This window comes from Papilio machaon, chromosome 18, assembly GCF_912999745.1.
Source record: "Papilio machaon chromosome 18, ilPapMach1.1, whole genome shotgun sequence".
Classification (NCBI taxonomy): domain Eukaryota; kingdom Metazoa; phylum Arthropoda; class Insecta; order Lepidoptera; family Papilionidae; genus Papilio; species Papilio machaon.
In genome coordinates this window covers 5,398,863-5,414,988 of record NC_060003.1, presented here as the reverse complement: position 1 = coordinate 5,414,988, position 16,126 = coordinate 5,398,863, and the positions used below count along the sequence as shown (strand labels likewise).

General features: G+C 32.8%; 1 protein-coding gene across 2 annotated transcripts in view; it reads right to left on the bottom strand.

Moving 5' to 3' along the window:
* The window catches only part of LOC106707720 (hypoxia-inducible factor 1-alpha), a 116,037-nt gene extending 100,181 nt beyond the window's left edge, over positions 1-15,856 (bottom strand). The window contains exons 1-2 of one of the 2 annotated variants that reach the window (XM_014499129.2): positions 15,370-15,856; positions 4,702-4,806 (exon numbers count right to left, since the gene is read on the bottom strand). In XM_014499129.2, coding sequence (XP_014354615.2) covers positions 4,702-4,767 — 66 coding nt within the window. In that variant the 5' untranslated portion in view covers positions 4,768-4,806; positions 15,370-15,856. Of the gene's footprint in view, positions 1-4,701; positions 4,807-15,369 lie in introns of those variants that run through there. The other variant, XM_014499130.2, reaches the window with a different exon arrangement.
* Positions 15,857-16,126: the final 270 nt, after the last annotated feature.

Genomic DNA, 16,126 nt, shown 5'->3' with positions numbered 1-16,126 from the left:
ATTTGCGTGGAATGATAAACTCACGGTATCACATTTTTTAAGAACTGTACATTAAATATTGATATTTTAAAATTTCAAACAGAATGAGCCTAACACTTGTTTCCAGAAAGTTATTTAACTATTATGTAATATATATAACAGCACTTATTTTAGCTACACCTAGAGATTTTAGTGTAATGAAACAATTAACAGTTATTTGGCCGACTGTACATTGAATATAGCGGCAAACAAACCTGCGCAAGATGATCGGCTTATGTCGTTGGGCCGCTATCAAATGCCCCATCGACGTCTGTCCACGTGCCTGAATTAAATGCCATGCGACATCTGATTGTACACTTATTTGTACCAGTAGGTGTATGATTAATGGTGCAGTGACGCAACTCGGCACGACGCATTAACGGCGCGACGGCGACGTGAAGAATCGATGTTAGATTACTGCTGCGCTAATAGAAATCAAATCGATTGTGAAAGCTTCGAATACATCGAAATCGAACTCGGTTTAGGTTTTTTAAATATATTTTATTTAATATTTAATGAGTGATATAAAATACGTTTTGGCCAGACTTTATTTTAAAATTTGCTAAGTGATCTTAAAATTGATTTAAATAAAAATTAGAGAAGTTTCAATCACAATATAAAAATGTCGTAAAATAAAACAATTCTTGTAAATTCTCCTTTAAACTTCACAATCCTTTAAATGAATTAGAGATCTTTAGTACATTAAAAAAATTATAAATATTTATTATATAATTTATTAATTCCCCTAGAATTCTTTGAAAACACTGGCTCTGGTTATTTTGTAAATTTAATTTCCAAGCAGATATTTAGTTGTTATATCTCAAATTTTATCATAACCATTATAGAGTTAAGTTCAATGAACTCAAATAATCAACGAAACACGCCAAAAAAGATTATTTTATGCGTTAACAAGAGAGTCAACTAAAGTGATTTTTTCCGTTACTTTCTATAATGGTTGTCGTCCGGTATAATTTCGGAATGCTATGATAAAATACCTGTCAGCATATTAGTTTTGGAATAAGAGCAAGTCACCTCATCACCTATATAAATAGCTCACATTAAATGTAAGAGATTTAAGACTGTGTACACACTATTAAAAAAAATATACGTCCTAAATGTCTTTACTGTCAATTTCGACTGCAGTGACATTGACATATAAATAATGTCATCACTTGAATAAAAAAGAGACAACAATATGAAAATAAGTATCACAGCTGTCTTTACCCACAGCTTGAAATGTAAAAATTATTTTGGGTTATCTTTTTATTTTATAGAGCAAGCATACTTATTTAATAAACGACAACTTTGATCACAGAACCTAATTTGCAATTTTCGTTAATCTTGAAAATTATGCTTCCATTTAATGTTCACGAATAGTGCAAAAATTTGATTGATAAAGTTTTACTATATATATTTTTTAAATGGCATAAAACATTTAGTGTGACCTCACCTTTACCTCGTAATGTTCTTACGCGCATTACGTTATTTTGAGTGGCTTGTGGCTAACAAAAAACAGACGAAGACAATTTGAGTTATGTATGGAACGTAGTTATAATGCTCGCTTTCATTAAAATTTTATACGTTGGATGTTGGATTAGTATGAGCAATGTTAAAGAAAATATTCTTGTATTATGTAGTACTAGTTGACGCCCGCGACTCCGTCCGTGCGGAATTAAAAAAAAAATAATAAGTATCCTATGTGTTCTTCCACACTATGTTCTACATCTGTGCCAAATTTCATCCAGTTTCGTTAAGCCATTCCGGAAATATCTTCAATCAAACCTCCATCTATCCATCCATTTAAACATTCGCATTTATAATATTAGTAAGATTTCTATGAATCTTATTCAGTGAGATGTTATAAACGTATTCCTTACGTTAGCATAAATAGGTGTGTCGCTACACCTTCTACTTCGGTTATCTCGTAAAAACAGATTTCTTTTTTATTTGCTATTAACTAATAATTTAAATACATATGTGACGTAGTAATGGCGCCAAAACGTAACCGACTAATATAGAGTGTCAACTATCCGGTACATTTCTTAATATGAAACGTACACAAGGATAAATTAGCAAGAATCGCGTCGGCGTTTTTCATGTAAAGTGGAATGTTGAGTTATATTTTTTACAGTACCCTGTTAGAATAATTTTATTATGTTTAACTAGGTCTATTAATATAGCCTAATACAAATAATTTAATATTTCAAATATTATCTATAGTGGTAGACGACAGCAACAACACCATCTGTCGAAGTGGTCAGCTCGCCCGGTGCAATACAACGACCTCACAAAAGACAAGCGTGAAGTGAAAGTAGTTCCGGGTTTCGTCTGATGAATGTGGTGCCGGAAGCCTAATTTAAGTTCTCTTCCCCTTCCCACCCTATTCTTATAAGGAGAGGATCTGATGGGGGATGGCAGTTTGATGGAGGAAGGGTCGCATAGGAAATATTCTCTTTGTATACGTCCCCGTTGGTTAAAAGTAGGCAACGCATCTACATTTGGTCGCTTCACTGTTTCGGCGAATTCAGGTGGCATAAAGTTCGTTCGCCACCTTTTAATATAAAAAATAATACGTTAAGACAGAATCTCTTCTGTACTCCCCCCTACATATCCGATATAAAAGATTACATTTTGGAATTATAACGTTACGTTGATTATTAATACTGTTGACATCATAAGCCACGTGCAGAAGGTTTTGTCGTACCTTCAGTTATCACGTGACGACAGTAGGCGATTGGCAAATCTTCTGGACTCGAAAGATATTTACACTATTTTGCCACGCAGGACTATTTCTTCTAGTCTTCTATAAAAAGTCAGTAAACAACTCCAACAATTTACACACTGTGTAATATATTTCATTAGAAAACATGGTAACAAAATAAAGTTAACACATCTACGTCAGATGAACGTACACGTACTTGCTACGTCATTCATTAGGATACTTACCACCGGACGAAATAAGCTATGTATACATAACTATGAAATGAAATTAATAAATCTACTAGGCACCTATATATCTGGAAATACATGTGTGAAAAAATTGCAATATAATGTCACGATTTGCGTCACACTTTAATCTCTCAAGTCTTCTGAAATAACTTTTCATGTTGAATATTCTTGTGAAAGAAGTTGTAATTTTTAATTCACTTTATCAATACCTAAAATAACAGAAATTTATTGTCATATCTTTACTTTGTTATTTTCTTCGAAAAATCAGAGATCTTGTTTATTTTGGACAAAGAATTAAAACTTTAACTCTTTCAAAAAATTATTACAACTAATTACTGTATGCTTAATCAATAGAATAATTACATAGCTATAAAATAGTGCCATTTTATAATAATTTCAAATAAGTTAAACTACTACTGGAACAAATACTATCGTAAACGTTATGTACACTAATATTTTCATATGTATAAGGTCTATTACTGTTTAATTCATAAGTTGTAAGTGTGTTATATATATGTTGTGGTTGGGCTTGAATAAATAAATAAATTCTTATTTTGTCATACGTTACTGATATTTAATAAAATACACGTCTGATTCAAGATGAAAAAAACAAACAAATCGATGTTTATTTAGCAATAATAGTCACGAGTTTCTCGTAACGTGACGTGTTACGTTCGATTCTATTGAAATTTCATCAAATTTCGTCGTAAAACAATATGTAAATTAGAACTTAACAGAAGCTAACGGTGTCTCGTGTAAATGTGTTCCTTGATCACGATCCATTTAATTTATCGTGACGTGACGTATGAACAGTGTAGTATAACAGTAAGAAAACCATCAAATGGGTCTATCACGATGTTATAAGATATTTTGTCACCTGTTCATGATTCAATGATAATCATGAAAGTTGTGAGATGAATTAATGAAGTTTTAAATAGGGATAAATTATGAAATATTACGCAATTTTAAAATAAAAACTGTTTGGTGCCATTACTCTTCTTAATATAGAGAATTGTCGTTTTTAAATCGTTTATAAATAAAAGGTATTAGGTTTTGGAACGAAGTTCCTTATCGCGCGTTGTGAAAGGGGGCTAGACGGAAAAATTCTTACGAAAAGTTGTCACGACACTTTTTGCTATAGACGAATGAGCGCTACTTCACCATGGCAACGACGTGACAATATATAACGAAAATTCATAGAAATGAAATGTACTTCTTGTGAAGACTTAAGTTTTTTATTCATAGAATAAACATTGGTTCCTTCAATAATTAATTGAAAGGAACTTCGTTCCATCCGGGTGTCCCAACACACCTCTCAAGTTTTTAATATTATACATGGAGTATGTATGATACTTTCAACGTCCCCATTTACAGTTTAAACAGTTTTGAAACTCTTTTCTGGAGGCCTAATTTTAGTCCTCTTTCCTTTCCCACGCTTTTCTTATAAGTAAGGATGGGAAGGGGAAGTTGATTTGATGGAGGAGATGACGCGTAAGAAGGGGAAATATTCTTTTTCTACGTCGCCTCCTCCGTTGATTTAAACGTTGGTAGCGCATCTGCAATTGTCCATGTCTATGGGCACCTGTGGACGCTTGCTCGTATGCTAGTTTTTAATATAAAATATGTTTTTGTAGTATAACAGGTGTATAAAACACATATTTCTTGTTAATTACTGTTTTTTACACAGATGGAACCATCAATTAGAGAAACTAACAAAAGTTTTTGTATACAAACCTTGTGAACATGTTGGCTAATCAGAGACTCGCTGTCGACGACGTCCCGCTCCGCAGCGGGCATCATTCGTACCCTCTCTTCCCACACTCACAGTGACTCCACCAACTGAAAAGATAAAAAAATATTAACACTAACACCTAAACCCAAGGGAAGAGGGCGTAGAGAGAATGTTTTGTAGCCGAGAATCCGAATAGGGATAAATTACAAAAAAATCTAACGGATTTATTTGTATGCTTAATTAAAGACAGGTCCAAGAATTTTGTAGATACTTCATAATATATTCACTAAGTTTTCAAAGCAATGATATCGAGTTATCTATACATCCGTATAAGGTAGGTGCTACTATTCCTAAACAGTCATAATTTTGTTATGAAACTCATACTAATAGTGTATCAGACCAATGTAAGAACTGAGCCAACCGCAAGCATAACCGAAGCGCTTTAAAAGGGTATAGGCGTGGCACTAAATAACTCGTCGAAACGCATTTGGTAATCCAAACACAGGCGTCGGAATGATCGACAATTTTGGTCGTAAAAATGCTAACAAGCTACTGCCGTTGTGGCTCGACAAATCAGAAACAAGTAGGCAATAAAAGAACTAAACGATTGATTGAAATTTTCAATCACGTTTGGCCGTTAAGAGCTATGAATCTTTTAGATGTGGCAAAACCTGTCGTATTTAGCATAATGAGGTGATTATTTGATAACCTCTATATATCACAAAGTGGCGTCTATCAGATCAAAGAACTTTTAAAGTCAAAATTCTTACAAATAAAATAAATATTACGATAGTTTCTTTAGAAAAAAATATTAACCAGACAATAACTGATCACAACCTATTTATCTAATTTTTTGGTACCGAATAGTGTAAAAAGATATTTTTTTACTGCCGATTTGTATAATTCATTAATTTTAACATAATCTGTATATATCTGTTCTTTTTTATATAAAGTACTGGTTGCATGAATATCATTTTGACTATAGTTAACTTAGTATTGTTAAGTTTATCTTTTTTTTAATCAGAATTCTGAGCATAACCATGTCCATGGCCATTTTAAAATAATTTATAGGAATGTATTAACGTATTATGATTGTAGACAAACGGTCACTCTTGACATTGCCAGCGCAGAATTAAAAAAAATAAAATAGGCCTATAACATGTCCAGCTATCTACAGCTACCTTCCAGTTAGAGTCCTGTCAAAATCGATCCAGGATATAGCACGGAACAAACGCGGATTTATGGATAGACGTTATAAACAATTCAGATAAACCATTTGTACGAAATATGACTTCTATCGATAATACATACAGACCCACCTATATTATCTTCTGTATATATAAAAGAAAGTCGTGTTAGTTACACTATTTATAACTCAAGAACGGCTGAATCGATTTGACTGAAAATTGGTGGGCAGGTAGCTTAGAACCAGGAAACGGACATAGGATAATTTTTACCCCGTTTTCTATTTTTTTATTCCGTGCGGACGAGGTCGCGGGTAAAAGCTAGTTATCTATATATATAAAAGAAAGTCGTGTTAGTTACACTATTTATAACTCAAGATCGGTCGAACCGATTTAGCTGAAAATTGATGGGGAGGTAGCTTAGAACCAGGAAACGGACATAGGATAATTTTTACCCCGTTTTCTATTTTTTATTCCGCGCGGACGGAGTCGCGGGTAAAAGCTAGTTATAGATAATTCATTTCACATTAATATTGGTGTTATTGATTTAACGAGCTACTGAACTGTTTATTTATCATACAACTCATACATGTATGTTATGACTAAACCTTGTGTGACCTCCGAAACTACTTAACCGATTTGAAAAATTATTTCACTGCTGGGAAGCTAACTACTCCTGGGAGACATAGGCTATATATTACTTAGTTAGTTAGTTGTAAGGGCTCGTTTTCCGCAACTCCACGGCTAGCGCGTATTTTGCGTGTATATATTACTTATAGGCTAGTACTTAATGTCTTGCAATAAAGGAAAATATTGAGAGTGAGGGAAAATATTATAGAGTATACGCGTGAGATCCTCGATGGAGATTTAAATAAGCTGAAGACAACATATCATCATTTCTTTTGAGTATAATATTACGTGGGAAATATCTAATCATGATTATTTAAACTTCAAAAAAGACGTTCTTTCTTTCATTATGCAAATTAGTCTAAGAGCTAACAACGACCATTATCTATCAAAATACATTATGAACATGTAATTTATCGATGTATCTCTTAACATATATGTATCTTTTAACTACGACATGTTTTCGGACGCTTAAATAACTGTGATCAAGTATTTAACATTGATTTTATTCTAAGTATACTTAGGGCGTTTACTCAGAGTCATTACGTCCACTTTTGGTCCGGTAATTGGGCACATTTTGGCCATTTTTTTATTCGTTTATTGACACAAGATTATCGATAACAAGCCGTTTTGGAAATTAATGAATCGTTTCAGTTTTTTTATTGTAAGTAATGTAACTCAATGAATAAAGTTTTATGGTTGTATAGTATAACATAGTAACCTTTTATACAAGGTCATGAGCTCAGTAATTTCGGAATAGTTTCAGGATTTCTGTTGTTCGACGACAGATGTCGTTGATTACAAAGGAGGTTTATTCAGATTTTTCTTTTAATGTCATATAGTCTAAGATCGCAATCAAAAAACTTTCTCCTTAACTATCTTTAAAGGTGAATTTACACTAGAGCATTTTCTCAAGCATTTCTATGTAATGCAACGTTCTTAAAAATGGTATAATAGAGGTAAAAGCATAGTTTTCGAAGCACGTCTGGTTCGTGAAAGGGTGATATACTAGAACATATTATAGAGCGGCTCGTTGTTCTGTTACAAGTAATGCTAGTCTATACCCACCTTAACATATCAAAGTAATCCCATCGGAAAATTTATCATTCGTGAAGAAAACAAAAAATAGCATCAACAAAGCGCTAGTAAAGGAACAATATGAGAAACTACAACGTATACCGAATCCTAGCCACTTGCAAATCGTACAAAACGAATCGATATTGTATTATAGTCTATCTTTCGTACGTTTCCCACCTACTGGATCTGAAAAGGACAAAGCTACCGGTTGAAATGTCGTAGGTCATTAGGTTCCGACCATGTAAGGTTTCCAATATGCCAATATGGAAGGAACCGTGACTTTTATATGGTTAGTTAGGTTGCATTTCGAACAATAGGTTTAAAGTAAAATACGTCGATGACCCTTGGTGTATGGTCTTTGATGACATTGATAAACCAACGCTGCGAGTGGTGAAATTAATTGTTTAAACCGCGCCGGAGTTATTGTATTTCTTGCTGATTTAAACACCCTGTTTTCTAAATTAATTAATACCTAAATTACATACCCTTCTAAAGTTAAATTCAAACACTAAGATTACTAAACGTTAAGCTTAATTAGTAGGTGTTTCCGTGTATTATACAGATTGAGACCTATTCATAGGATTGCATGCGTTTATTAAAATGCTACAATTGCTACAAAATTGATGAAGTTTAGAAAAAGAGATACCAAGCTTACAGTTGATCATTTTTATCCATACTACTAATATTATAAAGAGTACTGATTATTTAAACACACATGCAATGTATTAGTCTAAGTCATAACGAAACGTAACAGAATAAAAATGTATAAAATTTCATATGTTATGGAAGAACGGGGCATCCTGACACAAGTATGTACTTACTTAAAAGGGTGCCTCAACCTAAAATTTGTTTGTAACAAATTTTAGGTTGTTCAATTCAATACACAATTGTAACAATTGTGTATTGAAATAAATAAAATTTATTATTATTATTTTCTGATTTGATTGTTTGTCTGTTTGCATTTAATAGGCTACTAAATTACCGATTTTAAAAATTCTATATCTATTGCCAATTTTTTTCTAAAGTCATGTGAACGAAGTTGCAAGCATCTACTTGTGTAAGATAAATTGTATTACAATTTCCTTTTATTTTACGCGACAAAAGATCAAGTATCAAATTTCTAACCTCATATTTGTTAATCCAACAAAGGGTGACTGAACCAACATCATTTAACCGTTTGATGATCACAAAAGACAGTGACGCTCTCTCGATACAGTTACGCGGTAAAAATTAATAACCGTATAAGAAAATATAAGTTTGTCATCTAAAACTCATCCAGAACGTCGATTCAAATTATGATAAGGCCAAGTACATTAGTTCTGGTAGGCTGTAATGTTCTTATTTGGGCCGTGATACATAGAGCGTAGAATTGAGTGAAAAATATGGATGCGGTATTTTATATACTTTAAAATTTAAGTGTCTAAATGTTAAAAAACACACATTTTGTACACATGATGTATTTGCTTTGACAATGCCAAAGCAGTTTTATTATTTATGTTTATCTAACAGACATAATATAGACATATCCGTAAAGCCTTGTTTGTTCTGGATATCTCCGGAATGATATCTCTGATTTTGTCTGGTCTTGATGGGAAGGTAGCTGATACACGCGGTCATATAGGCCTTTTTAATTCTGCGCTGGCACAGTTGCGGGTGTTTTAAAAATAAGATCGGTATTAACAGTATCATTTTGTAATCGATCTAGTCTAAGTATAGTTATTAATTGTCAGCAATATTATCAACGATTTGTTTAGTGTACAATATGACGTCATATCTTAACATACACAGTGAAGTTATAAACAAACTGAGTTGTACTATAGAATCCAAATGTCTAAACTTAGGTCCATTATTTATTTTATTAATGGCATATGACAAGTTAAGTTAATTTATTCCACAAGTCTTTAAAAATAAAATATATTCATGTGTCTTTTGTCCGTGTCATTACTGAATATATTATATCCGTTCGGAAGGTACTAAATGACGAACGTAAAAGGTAAAAATGTACCTTGTTAAACAAAGACCACCTGGGCCTACCCTGTAAGAAGGTGTTAATTGTCGGTGCTAATTCCCCCGCTACTTACCACCGCACCCTACCCTGGTCCTTTCGACAAAACATGCTAATGTGCGCGTTAAAAATGTAGGGTAAATATTGATATTTTGACTACCGTTATCATAAACCTTAAAAGGAATTTGTGACCACAATGTAACTTAATTTTTATTTATACTTTTTCTTGTCTTTAACTGCCGTATTCAGAACCGTTTAATGGTTTTGCAGCACTTTAGTGTTGACTTCTTATACGAAATATACCCTAAGGATGGCTTAGTGACCATTTTAAAAGTCTAAATGTGATAGTAATTTTATGCTGTGGCAGTAATTATTACAGAAGAAATAGGAAAATCTAGAATACCCAGCCATTTGTTCTTTTTTTAGATAAAGAAATTTATAACTACATATTCCCTATCATTAGCTTACAATAGTACGTACCCACTGAAAGGCTCAGTCTACTCTAAGTTAGGGGTGACTAGGCCTTAGTCAACTACACTGGCTCAGTGTGTTTTGGCTCACATATCTTTGAATTTCTTCGCAGATATGTGAAGTTTGCATCACAATGTTTTCTTTCATAGTAAAAACTTCTGATAAATGTATATATGTAAATAGAAAATTTAAACACACATTAGTTCTTGGCGGGATCGAACCCAAGACCCGCAGTTTCTAAGTCAAGTGCTTTACCTTTACATAAAATGATGATTATATTTATTACTACTTTTATATGTTTTTACAAGATTTCATTAATAAATTTAAGGTGGTCTTGTACATCTGTTTGATAATAATGACTTTATGCATTTGGAGTTGAGTTTAACTACTTAGACACGGTTACCTGCTTGAATTCCGATGGCTGTAGTTGTTAATTGACTTTCATTTTCGATAAAGTTTAACTACTGGCCTTTTGGGACAAATAAATAATACTATGGATGGTATTTAAATTTTGAATACAAAGATATTGTAATCAACATAATATCACTTCCAAAAGTTACCCGCGTAATTTGGTGACTAAAAATAAGTTTTCATAAGATTATTGTCGACTAGAATTAGTGTAAAAAGCAATACATAACTAGTAGAACCACTATTATAACACTAATAATACGACAGATAGGAGAGAGAAAAATATGTTAAAACCCGCACTTAGTAAAAATTCATCGTATAATTTTTCTATCAAGAAATATTAATTTAAAAACGTGCAAAATGCTCGTTTACGCACACTTTTTTGTACAACTATAATAGAGTTTCGATCGCATGTTTTACCATTCTAATAACTCTGACCTTTTAAATTACACTATAATTAATAGGTCTGTATAAATAGGTCACAAATAAGATGAGTAATACGGAATCGAATCCTGTATGTAATTTCCTTGTGCGATATCAAATATTTACGTCGATGATCTAATCTTTAATATTAACTTTACGTGGGTAAATGTCTTAATGTTTATTACTAATGTAATTATATTAGATTGGAATCAAGCATTAACATTTACACAGTTTTATATTGCTATTTTTCTTCTCACTAGTGTTTATAGATCCGTGTAGTATTATTAAAATCTTCCTCTCATTTGATGCCATTAGGAGAACGAAAAAAATTACTATTAAAAAAAAAAAACAGAAAATGACGATTAAGAATTTACCATCACTTAATTCTACTTTTTTTGTATTTACCAAAAGATACCATTATATTTACCAGATGAGTGGAGTGTCCGCAGCTCATAAATATCAGCTAATAGTTGAAGGTATCAGATGCTTTCCCTACATTTAATAAGCGGAGGAGATTATATACAGAAAAAAGATATGTCACTTTCCGATATAACCACTTCTCCTTTTCATCTTTTTCTTAAGTTATATTCCATTGAAATTTTCAATTAATACCAAAATTCGGATACTATGATTTACTATGTTTAAATGCCTAAGTAGCAACATTGAAGCTTGGACATAATTATATCCGAAGTAGCTTCTGACAATAGAACGTCTTACGATTGGAAAAAACGAATCGTATAGATGCACTTACAAATAAAAAATACCAAACAAGATGCGTCGGAGTAGCCCAAGATCTCGGTCAGGCGGGAGCGTACTCCTTTTGTTCCCAGACTCGAATCAGCCAGTGTTTCGAATCTAGATTCTGTTTTCGAATTGTTCCTTTTTAGCCTCTTTTCCCCTCTATGCCTTTTTCTTTATTGTCTCAGTGCGGCCACTACGGCCTTTAAGAGGAATAAAAAAATAAAACAAGCAGCCGGTGGCTTATGGCTCCCCATTGATATGCGTCGTTCGAATTGAAATTTAAATATTTGCTTACGGATACCGGACGGGCTCCATCGGGCATTTTGTTTTAAAAAGATCAACGCGCTTTCATCTCAATATTTATAATGTTAGTGTTTTTTTTTTCGGATTGGCATACTACAACTGTTAGTCACAAAGGCATGGAAGCGAGTGATTAGTAATGTTTGAAATAATATTGATTTAGTTTCTATTAATGTGTACATTTTGCAGAGTATCTCGGTCTAATGTCAGATATATTGTTCGTTAAAAAGTTCTAAAACTGCCCGCTGCTCGAGTTCAAAATCTTAAGTATTTCTTTATATTTAATACTCTAAACCAGGAATTCCCAAAGGGGTTGATATTGAACTTAAAGCACTTTAAAAGTAGATAATTTGGCTATGGGGACTGTGGAATCGGTTCGTTTTTGAAAAGGGGGTCACTTGTCCGAACTAGTTTGGGGATCCCTGACCAGGGATCCCCAAACCTAGTCCCTTAGTCCCTTTAGACCTAAACGAATCATTACACGCTGTGACGTCATTGCCAAGTGATCGTAGTAAGATTTTGAATAGACTAAGTATAGCCTGTATTAACCAAAAATAATTTTAGAAACAGCTCTAGCGTTTATATTATGAATAGATAATAGGTTATTCCAAATTAGAATTAACAGATTTTCTCTCGAAAGTCCGAAGCTGGAGTAATCGCACGGCCGGCGGCCACTCCGCGTAAATGAAGCGTTGATAAATTGAAAACGGAACCAGTTCTCCGAAAAAGGCGAGCGCGACTCAGTATTCGGAGCAAAGAAATTTAATTGCGCTCCACACACTTGGGGTCACGGGGCGATATCTGACATTTGTTACAAACGAACTAACCATGACTAGTTTAATACTAATCAATACTGATATGCATTTAAAAAGAAAAGAAAAGGATAAGGTGGCTACCAAAATCAAACCAAACTAACGCATCAACCGGTAAATGAGCGTCTACAGACAAACATGATCAGTACATGTTATTGGGAAGCGAAAAATACTTGGAAAAATAAAAGTAAAAGCTCAACCGCAACACAAATTCAACTGTATCTTAAAACTAAACAAATGAATGACTCAGAATAATAATCCCACTCCTGGTATAGCTTGAGTAACGTCGTAAGAAATTTTAGTATTCTTTGATGAAATCGCCCCCATAAGATATTTATTAACAAATGGGTTTCAAATTAAATCTGAGTGAAATTCCTTGAAAATAAACGCATGAGACATCTCTTGATGATTTCATCTCAACATAGAAGAATGCCTCAATTTTTTTGCATAAAAACGGATATGCTTTTAAATTTAAATTTAAAAAAAATCATTAATGACGTCATAGAATACGCGGATACCATAAAATATTACTTTTAACTATTAAACGAAATGTAATCATAATCAAACTCTTTTATCCGGATTAAGTTAATTGTAAAAGTAATCCATGAATGGGTTTCCAACCCTATATAATTGACCTATTCTAATGACTGCTGTCATTGGTATTTTAACACTGTGAATCCAGTGGATTTAAAAATCTGATAGATAGCAATTTGCTAAGTCTTATGCTCTTTCTGTGCGTCCCCTTCTCCGTTGATTAAATAAGCATCTGTTAGATTAAGTAGGCATCTGCATTTGCGGATGTCTATGGTGAACGGTCGCCTCGCTATTGCGGCGAATTCAGGTGGTTGTTTGCTCGTTTGCCATCTTATGATATAAAAAAAGTCTACAATTTGTCGGAGTAAATTAAAAACTTGTGGTATACATGACTTGCCAGTGACATATAATGTAAAAAGTATCTTCTTAAAATTAACAAATGAAAACAATTATATAATAAAACTATAAAACAAAATAGGGTTAGGCTTATCTAATTGAAATGGTTTATTGATAAACATTTGACATTTCCAAAAAAACGCTTTGAAGTTTTTCATAGAACAAATTATAATAGGTCAAATGTATGACGCACCGGTTTATTTGTTGTTAAGAGTTTTTGCAAGAGTTCGTATAGAACCGAGCGTACCCAGAGCTTCTTAACCTTTACGTATAGCTTACGAAAGCATTGTGTTTGATTCAAACATTTAATCATTTATATTCTTAGTAATAATAAAGGACAATGGTATTTAGTAGTGCGATAGTGTAACAAAAACTAACCAATGATTCGCCTAGATTTTATATATTTCACAATAAAAAATGCAAAAAAGGATTAAAAACCTCTTAAGGATAATATACATTAAGTAAGATTGTGGCAATAAGGTAAGCTAGGATGGTTTTTTTTTTGTTTATTGGGTGGCGTTATGCCGCCCTCTAAATGTTCCCCTTAGCATGATGGCCAGAGCCTTTACTAATCTTTATTTAGTACATTTCCAACATTACATTTTTGATCTTATACATTTTTAGTAAGAATAGTACTTACTCAGTAGACCCTCCGTAGGGACAAGGGATTGTTTGATAATAAATAATTTATAATAACTAATAGTTATTTATTTTTAAAAATGTTTTTATAAACGGTTCCGTTTGACTAATCTATTTTTAGAGATTAAAGTAACCCTAATATAAAAGGATATAATACTGTGTAATCTAAGTAGACATAAAATTATAGACGACTAACTAATTAGTTGAAGTTTGGTTAGTCAAATTGGATGGTTTTATGCAATAGTTGTCAAGGCAGTTTTGAAGTTTTTTGTATCAAAATTCGTATTAACAACGTTATGTGTGACATATAATTAAAAAATAATAACTGTTTATTAAAACTCTTAAAATCAGTAATTAAATAAACTTTTAAAACTATGACTTTATTTTTACAATCATTATTTCTCTTCCAAAAACTGCGTACATTTTATCTATTCATGTACAATGTTCAAATTAAAATATTTTTTTTACTTCATCGTCATTGAATGTCGAATAGAGGTCATGTCAAGTTGATTACAGAAATATAAAATTACGTAGTCGAAAATGCTAGCCTCAAATACATATTAAAAAAAGAATAATGATTTGAATGAATGCATGATGTTGATGACATGCAAATGATTGATGACAACTTTGACATATTATCAAATGTTCAAATTACGCAGTTATTGTGCGCAGAAATTTAATATAAGTAGTTAGAGGTATAGAAAATTATTTTATTTTATTTTGCATATTTTGAGAAATAAAATGTCTATTGAGTATATGGGTGGGGTATAGTAATACTTACGACAGATATATATAATTGAAAAATTACAATAAACAGATTTTACAAAGCGAAAAATCTTAAATAATTAAAATATGTATAACGCCTTAATAGTATTTACTTACAATAGTAATAGTATCTATTTAAAATATATCTATAAATAACAATTGTTCATACTTTGTTGCGGACTTCAATACTGGCCTTATATTTATTGACATTGACTTATCCTTCAACTGATGAATAAAAAAGGCTCATGAAATATTCATAAATAAAATCGAAATGATTCTGCTTCTTACCTTAATATTTAAAGTTGATTTTAATATCCGTTGTACTATCAAAAACAAATAGGAGAGCACTCTTATTAGAAACAATATATCAGTTTACACGTTTTCAGTTCACACTTCGAAGCAGTCAATTTTCACGCCCTTGTAACCACTGAACTAACTAAACAAAATTAAGCAGACCTTACAGAATGTTTAGCACTCGAATCCAGTACACTAACACATTTATTATGTACATTCAAAGCCTAATGTCACTGAATATCTATTCAAACCATCGTCGGACGCGTACAAAAGTTTGTGAAAGGATCGGGATGTCAAGTGAGGTCGATAACAAAGAGGTTGGATACCATCCGTTCCATTTTACAGATACTGGCCAATCCGCGTTCCGTATTCAAATTCGGAACTGTCACCCGCGATTTTGACAGCGCGTGTGCGCACGCGCGGCCGTGTGGTCGTGTGGTGCGCGCGGGCGTCGGCGCCACACTGCGTTCGCGCGCTTTTCGTGCCGTAGAACCTTCGCTCAGCCTCCGACTCTAGTATAGGATGTGTTAGGACTCAGCCACACCGACCACTAATCGAGATTTAGATAATGCATGTCGCAATTCAAGCTAACTGATTCATCAGGGGAGTGAGTACGTTTTCATTGTGCTCTGACATGATGATTATACCTTAAGGAGTCAAAATCATTTCTCTACACTATCTCATTTCATTTCTCATGTATATTATCTAATCTAACTCATAGTTATGTTTGTAAAATTAATGAATTTTACAT